The sequence below is a fragment of the Poecilia reticulata genome, linkage group LG4 (assembly GCF_000633615.1).
Source record: "Poecilia reticulata strain Guanapo linkage group LG4, Guppy_female_1.0+MT, whole genome shotgun sequence".
Lineage (NCBI taxonomy): Eukaryota > Metazoa > Chordata > Actinopteri > Cyprinodontiformes > Poeciliidae > Poecilia > Poecilia reticulata.
The window spans coordinates 26,056,208-26,067,049 of NC_024334.1; the positions used below are offsets into that span (position 1 = coordinate 26,056,208).

Consider the following 10,842-nt stretch of genomic DNA (forward strand, 5'->3'; position numbering starts at 1 on the left):
AAATACCTATTACCACATCATTTTGGCAGAAGATCAAAGGAAAGTGTCGTGTAATCACTAAAACCAGACACACAGACAGTTGGGAGCTGACACTAATGGTGCTCCGTAAATGAAACCTTCTGCTTGGCTGACAGGGGCCCCGCTTTCCTCACAGCAGGATGACCAACCTCCTTAGGTTTTTTTTTTTTTTTTAATTTAGAGCTGGGACAGCTTTTAGTCTCCGCCCCCCAAAACTCTCCAGCCAATCACGCTTGAGTATTCAAATAAGCCACCCATTAAGATGACCTGCAGCGGCAACTGTTACAGACCATAAGCAACTTCACCCTTAAACCGCAAACAGCTCACCACTTTGTCACCGGTGCTTTGGGTTTAAGTGGATCCACAACTATACGACCAACCAAAAAAAAGAAAAAAAGAAAACCAACAAAAAACTTTAAAATCAAAATCAAGAGGATAAACTCAGTAACAATATGGGAAAAGAAATGATTTACTTTGTGGCTATTTGGATAACTTTGGGAAGCATCCATGCAACTTTTTCTTCAGATGTCGAACCCACCGCCAACTCAACTGCTTTTGGTAAGACCCACATTTATTCTGATGAGACACGCAGTTTTAAACGGAACAAAACGTGAAGCAGGTGTAGGTGATAAATATGTGGATAGCAGGTTTATTGCTGCACGCTGCTCCACTTTTGACCGGTAATAACCCGTCTTTAAAAAGAGCGCAGGTCCGCATTCAGCTCCATGTGCGTGACGAAAAGCAGCAGGCAGGAGCTTTTTTTTTCTTTTTCTTTTTTTTTTTTTGTCTGAGGATAGATAAGAAGAGGGAGGAAATGGTTGGTTAAAGTTGATATAGAAAATAATTTAATTTCTTCACACAATAAGGTTTATTCATATTTGTATAATAAAACACAACTGTTTTACTCGGGTTGAGCACCTTTTGCGCGTTGAATTTTAATTAGACCGGCTCTTTTTAACACTCGCTCCGATCCATTAAGAATGATTCCTTTAGAGGAAAACTGGAAAAACCCGCATTCAGTAATTTGGTTTAATTAAAAATGTAGAAATGCCATCGCGTTATCAAAAAAATTGAGTTTCCCCGGTAAAGATTCAGAAAGGACAAAAGGGGGCGACACTGTCACGCCTTATTTAATCACTTACAAAAAAAAAAAACGTTGTTCACAATTACCGTAACTTGCGCACATTTACTTTAATAACAATCAGCCAACCAGCATGCTTCTCTGTGAACAAATCCCTATTGTCCAACCTGACAGAACAGATTAACCTCAACGATCCGCTGCGCTCTCCGTTTGTTTTGCAACAGCAAACAGCACAGTCACCGATGCGCCTGTGCCAACCACCACTGAATGGATGACGGATTTCACTGACATCGTGTCCAAGTTCTCCCTGCGCACCGCCGAGCTCCCGGATGATGATATGTGCTACATGGTGGCCGGCAGACCAGAAACCATCACCGAGTGCGCATTCAACCCAGAAACCCAGACCTTCATTGTGATACATGGCTGGACGGTTAGTGACACTGAAACTTCACTTTTTGTGTGTGTGTGTGTGTGTGCGCAAAGCTTCTGCGCAGCTATGTTCAGGCAGTGCAACCTAAAATTGCATCACAGATACTGAGAAAAAAAAAAAAGAAGAAATCCTGCAACATATGATGGTAAAAAAAACACAAGCTGTGGAGGGAAAACAGCACACAGTCCATGCATGCATCTTCTGCTGTAATTTGATTTAAAACCAGTCATGCTGCACAATTTGAACCTGATGATACCTTGGCCAGAATCCAACAGAACACAGAGGCAGTGCTGGATAAATCACGCCATATGGCAGCTGACCTCACTGACCTGACCATGTGTGCATTGTCACCCACATGTTTTCTGCAGCACAAGCTAAACTACCATGGGAGTAAAACAAAAATGGGAGAATGAAAACGTGATCTCACTCAAATAATAAGAAATATTGATAATAAATGCAAGAGAAGTTGAGTCTTCTCCAGCTCTGCTTTGTCCTTTAACCTGCTGCTGTTCACCACCTGTCAGACGGCGATAATAATTGTTTTACACCTTTGCTTACAAAAAAGACAAATTTGGAATATTTTGGAAATAGTTAAAATCTCAGAAAACGTGGACAGTTTATGATGTGGAAAATGAAAAAGTCCCACACTGCTGTGATCAGCATGTCTGTTCACCAGCTGGCTTCAGTTTGGCTATCAGAGCAGATAGCCTGACTAATTAACCAGCTCACATCATGTGTGGGGCATTTAAAATGCAGAATGGCAAACCAAAAGGGATAAAATACTGTCCAATAACCTCTTAGAAAGTAGTGCACATTCAATATTTATGATGCAAAATACAAAAACTGTGATAGCAATACTCAAACTATTACATGCTATATAATCTTAGCAGCAGTTTGAGTGATTTTGCTTCCCTTATCTACACCATGTTGATGCTCAGGATTATTACTCAGATTTAGCATGGTGATGGTTCTCATACCAGTCGATTCCTTGACAGAGCAAACGCGATGAGAAACTGGTGTTACTTGGTTACATTAATACAATCTTATGTTTCACAGTTCTTTGAAACATAAGGCATCAACAGCACAAAACGTGACTATCAGCATTTGCCTGCAAACCTTTGTAAAATGCGCTGAGGAGATATTTATTTTTCAGTTTTTTTGTTCATACATGGGCCACCGTTTCACCTGCTGCTTTTATGTTTTGCCCTGCAGGTAACAGGGATGTTTGAGAGCTGGGTGCCCAAGCTGGTGTCCGCCTTGTATGAGCGCGTGCCAACTGCAAACGTGATCGTGGTGGATTGGCTGACCCGCGCCAACCAGCACTACCCCACCTCCGCAGCCTACACCAAGCTGGTTGGCCGAGACGTGGCCAAGTTCGTTACCTGGCTGCAGGTGAGCCGTTGGATCACCCTCTCTCTGCATTAGCTTTTTGAGCGCTGTAAATATAAGATGTGACTATTGTCGAGTTCAGATCATTGGCTAAAATCTGCTCCGTAATGCTCTGTTCCCAATGAGGCCATGTGGTTGTGCTTGTCTACGCTATGAGATTTTAAATGGCTATAAACACATTTTATAGTCATGTCTGCGGCTATTGCTGCGAGGCTTAGTGTTAGCGAGGGCACGGCTTTTGCAACAGCCCAGAGCTTTCCCTTTACTTCTGCAACTTCAAACTTTAAAAGCAGTCTAGAAATTGGCATAGCATGAAATTTCACCGAATCCTTTCTCTGCATGGTTTCCCACATTCATTCCTGGGACAGAATGCTTCAGAGCCTTGCCAAGTACAGCTTGCATTTCTGCAGGCTTCCCTTTCGATTGTGTTAAAGCGTTCCTTGCACACGCCTCACCTGTTTTGTTGCTTTGCAGAAAGAGCTGCAGTTGCCCTGGGAGAGGATCCATCTTTTGGGATACAGTCTGGGAGCACATGTGGCCGGCATTGCTGGAGACCTCACCGACCATAAGATCAGCAGGATCACAGGTGACTCCTGTTAAATGACTACCAGGATTCTTGTACAGTTTGAAAAAGTCAGCAGTTTGATTTAAAGGTTTTGCAGTTTTGGTTCAGTATCAATCCATTTGTTAATGACATAACTTCATATAAAGTATTAGATCTATGGTATTTATATGCTAAAAATGTTTAAAAGCGGCTGAGGACTTTGAAAAATTGACTGGGAAATAACTCAATTTTGACATATAGGAACTTTGGGTTATAATCTAAATTTAAAAAAAGACCTCGATAAAGTTGTGAAAATGTTGTAACTACATTTTTTTAACATGCTGTTTGGTTATTTTAGTATTAAATTGAGTTCTTGAGGTTATTGGTGCATACCTTCATGTATATATGTCCGAGTCTGTCAGCCTCTACATTCCAGGCCTCCATTGTGTGTGTGCATGCAGCCAATTTGTTTCAGATTTAGAGCTCCAATTTGCTTCTATGAAGTTGATCCAGCTTTAAAATCTCTCTGACCTCCTTCAAATAATGGTGTGTTTACTAGATCTGAGAGCAGTGGGCCATTAAGCACCATCAGACTTGTTTTTTTTTTTTGCCTGCACAAATCAGAAGGAGGTCAGACTGAAAACATACTTTCAAGCCTTTAATGCTTTGAAACACAACTGTTCCCAAATGGTAGCATTTTATCTCCAGTCATGTTTATCTCCACAGCTGATCGATTGTTTTGTTCTCGTGCCCAGGTCTGGATCCCGCCGGTCCCACCTTTGAGCACGCAGACGAGCAGAGCACTCTGTCCAGAGGTGATGCCCAGTTCGTGGACGTCCTGCACACCAATACCAGAGGCTCTCCAGACCGCAGCATTGGCATCCAGAGGCCAGTGGGTCATATTGACATTTACCCTAACGGAGGAACCTTCCAGCCGGGTTGTGACATCCAGAATACCTTGCTGGGGATTGCATCAGAAGGGATCAAGGGCCTCCAAAGTATGTAACTCAAAACCTCCCAGGCTTCTAGAGATAATGAATTAGCTTTGTTTTTTAATTATATTGGTCTTAGGAATAGTATATTGTTAACAGATTTAAGTCAGAAGTCAGTGAGGTGCTTGCTAAAACAAATGGTTGCAGGTTAAAGTGTTTTTGCCTCCATTCATGACATTCCAAGCTAAAAACACGAAGTGAGCAAAAATATTAAGTGTATTTCTTCAATATTTTGTTGCTTCATGCTTTTAGAAACCAGAACTTTGCGTTGGATGCCTTCTGGGTCCTCTTTTGTGACTGTCTATGAATGAAAAAAGGAGAACAAACACCAGGAAGTAATTTTCTGCCTTCGCCAGCGTTTATCTGCAAAAACCGAAGAGTCTTCTTGCCTTCTTGCTTGCAGATATGGATCAGCTTATCAAATGCTCCCATGAGCGCTCCATCCACTTGTTCATCGACTCGCTGCTGAACACCCAGCAGCAGAGCATGGCCTACCGCTGCAACTCCAAGGACGCCTTCAACAAGGGAATGTGCCTCAGCTGCAGGAAGAACCGATGCAACAAGCTTGGCTACAACATCAACAAGGTCCGGACGGCCCGCAGTGCCAGGATGTACCTCAAGACTCGGGATATGATGCCTTACAAAGGTAAATCGCCACAGAAACGGCGTGAAACTAAAGTAAACTCGACTTTTTCCACGGAGAGGGAAATTTGTACTTGAATGTTGACTGCAAGAACAGAAAGGAAATCTGTTTAACATCTAAGAAAAGTAGAAAAGTCTTTGTGGATTTACATGCTTTTGTCTGCATTACTGGGAGTTAAATCGTGCACATGCCTTCATTAAAAGTAATCCTCAGATTATTAGCTACCATGGCTCGATACTGTTAGAGTAAATGCGTCTCCTTGGACCCGACAGTGATTGTGGAAACTTAATACAGCTTCACAAGGACAGCAAGCTCCATGCATTCATGAGGTCATGGGTATTTTAGTTGCTAAAGTATGCTGAAGTAAAGTGATACCTGTGCATTACTTTGGCAGTGGAAAAGTTTTTTTTTATTTTTTTTTATTTTTTTTTTAGAAATCACAAATCAGCAAATGTGTAAACATTTACTTTATAAATAGCAAGCTGTTTCAAGAGCTTCTAAGGGTCTGCACATGCATGCTTGAAGCCAAACAGGAATATACTAATCTGTGTTTAAAGCTCTAGTCAGAGGTGAAATAAAGCCTAAATAGAAATGTATCATTTCACTGAGAGTGAATCTTCTTTCCATCCTGCAGTTTTCCATTACCAAGTGAAGGCCCACTTCTTCAGCAAGGACAAACAGAGCTTCAGTGAGCAGCCAATCAAGATTTCACTGTATGGAACCCACGGAGAGAAGGAGGACGTCCCGCTTGTCCTGTACGTACACGAAGCTGAGCGTGCAACACAGAGTCGCAAAGACATGCAACTCAGCAACAGTGTTGTTCACCAGCATATGTTGGTGGAAATGAGGGACCGAGACCGATTTCAGGTTTCAGGGTTTGTGAGAACATGTCAATTCTGATTTTAGATCATTTCTAAAAAACTACAAACAGCTTTTTTTTTTTTTTACCAAGACAACTAAACTGAAAGCGCAAATATCCTAATAATAAAATGTTCATAGTAAACTAAAATAAGCAAAACTCTCAATTGCATCAATGAAAATCCACAAACATATTGTGGATATACGTTTGTGGATAAGGGTATCTATTAATAAAATCAAAGCAAAAATAATACAAAAATAGTGTATTTAATTTACTCTTTTACATACAGATTATAGTTTGCCAATAATTTTTGTGTACCTCAAAATACAGACGTAGACTCTTAACAAAATGTGTTCCTTTCATCCCTTTATATTCATTTAAAACAAATAATTGCTGTTAAAACAACTTAATATTTTAGAGGAAAGAGATGTGATTTTAGAGTTATGTTGGTAAAATCACTCATTCCTTTAGCAGCGTTTCTACGGTCGATTACTAATAATGCACAGCAGGACCCGAAGGGGACGTCACACTGTATGTGTTAGAGAATGGGTGATGTTTCACAGCTTCATAGTTCAACAGGATGTCACTAATATTACCAAACAAAGTCAAAAAGATTGCAGAATGGATAATCTAAATGGTTTATAGCATCTTCTGTTGGAGCCACTATCAGAGTTGTGTTAGTTAGCATAGCAAAATGCAATCAGTTGTCCATTTGTTTTCCCTTTAGCAAAGGTAAACCCTTACTTTACCTAAGCCTCCTGCAGCTTTCAGGCTTTTTATTACTCCCAACAAGTCAGTGGGACTAAAAACAGCTAACTTTCAATCTCCTTCCTTCAATCATTACTTCTACCGTGAAGAGAAATGTGATCAGCTCAATTTGATACATAAAATGGATTCAGTAATCAGAAAAATTATTTCATTTCTTTAGGCTAAGCTTAAAATTTATGAATTCTGGTCAGCAGCCAGTTTCTCAGTGAATCTTTACATGCAATAAAACTAATCAAATGGGCCAATCTCTGATCATATTTCCTACTTCAACCCATCAGGCCCACCCTTGACAGCAACAGCACCTCGTCCTTCCTGATCACCACCGACGTGGACATCGGTGACCTGATGATTGTCAAGATTCGCTGGGAGAAGGACGCACTTTTCAGCTGGTCCGACCTTTGGGGCAGCAGCAAGTTTCACCTCCGAAAGCTCCGCATCAAATGTGGCGAGACTCAGTCCAAGTGAGTTCCTGGTCTTTATACTAACATTTACTTACTCAAGAATTAAATGTTTATTGTTGACTGAACATATACTTTATCTGTGTGACTGCAGGGTGATCTTTAACGCAAAGGAAGGAGAGTTTGCTTACCTTGTTAGGGGAGGGGAAAATGCAGTCTTTGTCAAGTCAAAAGAAGACACACTGAGCCGTAAAGAAAGACGGTAAGTTACCGTCACTCATATAGACCAAATCCTGATGAACCTAAACCCGATCAGCATCGAATCTGATGTTTTCATCTTTTCCTCCTGCCAGGATGCACAGACTCAAGACGCAGGGCAGTCTCTTTGGTCAGAACGAGGCTTGAGGAAAACTTGAAATCATTCACCGGAATCATCATCCATCTTTAGCAGCGCCGCCAAAGATGGACAGCACACAGAAACACTGGGGAACCGTTTGCGGACACCTGGACACTTAGTGAAAGCTCCTGTCTTCCTACTTCTGCCCTGAAACCAACTCAATCTCATCCACAGTTTATGAAATCAGTCTTCTTCTGACTTCCTGCGTCTCTCTTCAAATTCTGCTGCTGCTGCTGCAAAAAAAGTTACTGGTTTCATTTTTGAGGATGCGCTTGTTTTATTTGTTTTTTTTTCTTTTAAACAACTGTCCATTTTAAGCAGCTATTGCTGCTTTGTAATCATTGTTTATGCTTGTGTATCATGTATGAACTGTTTTTACTGACTTTGATGTAATTTCAGAACCCTGAAATGTTGTGTTTTCTTTGCCTAAGTGAACTGGGATTATTGATGACCTGTAAATGATTCTTAGTGATAGGCATAATCATGGCACATTTCTGTGTTTGCGTTTGTTTTCTAATCAACCATTTTGTGCCCACAGTTACTTTTTTTTTAACCACTAATTACCGACAATCGACAGGGACCAAAGAAACTTTCGCTACCTACTGAAGTCGATCATAGTGTTCCTTGTAAATACTGTAATCAGAAACAGCGATATTTTCTTTTTGAACATGAGCCACATGCTAATACCTAATCTCTTGAAGTGTTGTTTGTTCTTTGGTTTTGCTGCGTTTTGTGTCATTGGTCAGCATTTAAGATGTGAAGAATGGTCAAACTGCACCATATTGCACCATATTGAAATGCATTCTTTCATTTCAGTATTTTTAAGTACAGTGAATCACAGCCATTCATTTAATTATCCAGAAACAGAGTTCCAACTCATAGTTTTACACAGGACCACAAATTGAGCATAAAAGAAGAAGAAAAAAAATCACCAAGCAAGCCTTAATGTTCTCCATAAATCTCAAGACGAAGACTTCGCACTGTATTTATTGATTGTACATTTATATATTTGTATATGAAGCTGTAATATATGTTGGCAGGCTTGCATTGCTGCTTGTATTTCTATAAATGAAGCATTTTTAAATGTTTTTCGTGGAAAAAGCTTTGGGAGCGTTGGTTAGACTGAGCCACCTGTTGAGAGCATTGACTTTTTTAATGAGCCGGAATCCGGTGCACTGTTTCACAGAAAGAGCCCAGGAATGGTATAATAAAGAGCTACACCCCAGATCAAGATATTTTCTCCTGCTCAAGTTGCTTTTGAAAAATAATAGAATTTATAAATACGCTGGACACAGACTAGGGCCTGTGTAAGTGGTGTTTTCATCAGGTGGACCCTAATTTTTCTCCATATTTGAAGAAAAACAGGCTCTAAATTGTAACAAAATGTTGGTATACATGCCTTTTCATCTCACCTCTTGACAACTTGACAGCTTCTGCAAGTCTGAGATAGATAATGAGGGTAAGAGCTCTTATCCAGTATCAGGAAATTCTTGAGGACAATTTCATGTCATCTGTAAAATAGTTGAGGCTGTGTGTCTTTTGACCTTCAAACGCTGATAATAACCGATGATAAAATTCACCAAGGCTTGGTTCATGAAGGAGTCCTTGAAGATACTGGTGGTTGCAGTATGCACACAAAGTCATAATTATCCCAGAACTTTATGCTTTTTTTTTTTTTTCCATTTCCAGCAGGCCAGGATTCTGAAACAAACCCAAAACGGGTGTCTGGCTAAAAATCGCAGCTCAAAACAGATCAAACTTACTACAGGATGTACTAAAGATCGCTTTGTGCAATATGGGTGTCTGTTTCTGAGAGCCTGGTTCCAATCAGAACCAGATATTAATTTCTATGTGCAAATGGCCTGATTTTGGCATTTTGTTTGTTGGTTGTAAAGATTCTGGATTATTCATTTCAGCTGCTCAATGAAATCCTTTTTCTCGCAGTCGGGACAGTCAGTGCCATGTGTCGATGTCCGTAGGTGGTGCCATTAAGTAAATGAGGGGTTAAAGTTCGACTGGTTCACAGTTATGTTAAAAACATGAAAACATCATTGTTAAGCAATCATCGTTTCATAACAAGTAAAATCTGGGGTTATTTCATTCCAGCTTTTCACTCAGAAGATAGTCTGAACTTAAAAAAAAGAACAAAATCTCCCTCCTGAGTCACGTGATGCATGGGTTATGTGAGGTTATTTTATGGTTTGGTCAGTGCTCAGCTTCCTCTTGACAAGGGTTTGTACTTCATATATGCAAACCATCAATCCACTGCCTGTACCCACTTCTCCATGTAAGGTCACAGCGGGCCCTGTGCCCGTCTCCTGGTGCCTGGAGAAGTCACCAATCACAATATAACACAAAGAAACATAAACACACTCACAAGAAAACAACAAAAAAGACAAGGAAACTTAAGACGCAAATAATTGGACTATGAGAGAAAGTCTGAGTACCCAGAAAGAACCTATAAATCCAGCATAGGGTTCGAACCTGAGGCCTTCTTGATGCAAAGCAGCTGTTTTAAGAAGTTCACCATCATTCAAGGTTAATTTCAAACATTGTTACATTAATTGCAACCATTGCTAAATAGATTTACATATCTGTATAATATACAAAACTATATAACATACAATGTGAATAAAAAAAGACTAATAGACAAAATGACTTGCAAATAGGACAAAATATGAATGATACAAAACAAATTAAAGACTTCGTACACACAGAGATGACTCCAGCTCTACCATGCAGCTCCCAAACAAACCAGGAAAAAAGGAAAGCTGGAAAATGAAAGAAAACAAGAACATGAAACAAAAGCACTAAGCAGAAATTATGATGAGCTGCACAAAAAATCGGAAACAGGCCCAAATATGCAAAATCATGAAAAACGGAACAAAACCACAGCAACCATAAAAACCCCATTAAGGCCAAAACAGTTTCAATAAACCAAACCTGTGTGTGGCTGGTGTCACTGAACTCAATTAATTTGGTTAATTACAACTTATTTATGATTTACCAAGAGTGGGGACTGCATTTTCACATGGGACCAATTTAAAACTTAAATAACTTCATTCCTTTCCGAAATTAAAGGACGATTTGAAATCCTTTAGTATTTTCTTGGGGTATATTTGTCTGATAATTTTTTTGATGATCATTTAAATGTGACAAAAACGACAATGTGATGAAAAAACAGAGAAAATCTGAAAGCTGGCAGATCCATTGCAGGACTGTTTATTAAAATATGTTTTTTTTGTGCATCTAAAGCAGCATAAAAAACATGAAAACCTACATTTTTAGCTTTCGCTTGGTGCAGGAAACTTGAGATGCTGATA

The 10,842-nt window shown here is 39.9% G+C and overlaps 1 protein-coding gene across 1 annotated transcript; it reads left to right on the forward strand.

The window, feature by feature from the left end:
* Positions 1–296: 296 nt before the first annotated feature.
* lpla (lipoprotein lipase a) lies at positions 297–8,750 on the forward strand. The gene is made up of 10 exons (XM_008406924.2): positions 297–576; positions 1,324–1,529; positions 2,742–2,921; positions 3,393–3,504; positions 4,218–4,460; positions 4,858–5,100; positions 5,732–5,852; positions 7,003–7,185; positions 7,277–7,384; positions 7,476–8,750. The coding sequence occupies exons 1-10, from the start codon at positions 471–473 to the stop codon at positions 7,525–7,527; spliced, it is 1,554 nt and encodes a 517-aa protein (XP_008405146.1). The 5' UTR covers positions 297–470; the 3' UTR covers positions 7,528–8,750.
* Positions 8,751–10,842: the final 2,092 nt, after the last annotated feature.

Excerpts from the sequence above, each read along its gene's own strand:
- lpla (XM_008406924.2), top strand. The coding sequence starts at position 471 with ATGGGAAAAGAAATGATTTACTTTGTGGCTATTTGGATAACTTTGGGA. Across the intron at positions 4,461-4,857 it reads AGGGATCAAGGGCCTCCAAA|ATATGGATCAGCTTATCAAA; the intron begins GTATGTAACTCA and ends TCTTGCTTGCAG. Across the intron at positions 5,101-5,731 it reads GGATATGATGCCTTACAAAG|TTTTCCATTACCAAGTGAAG; the intron begins GTAAATCGCCAC and ends TCCATCCTGCAG.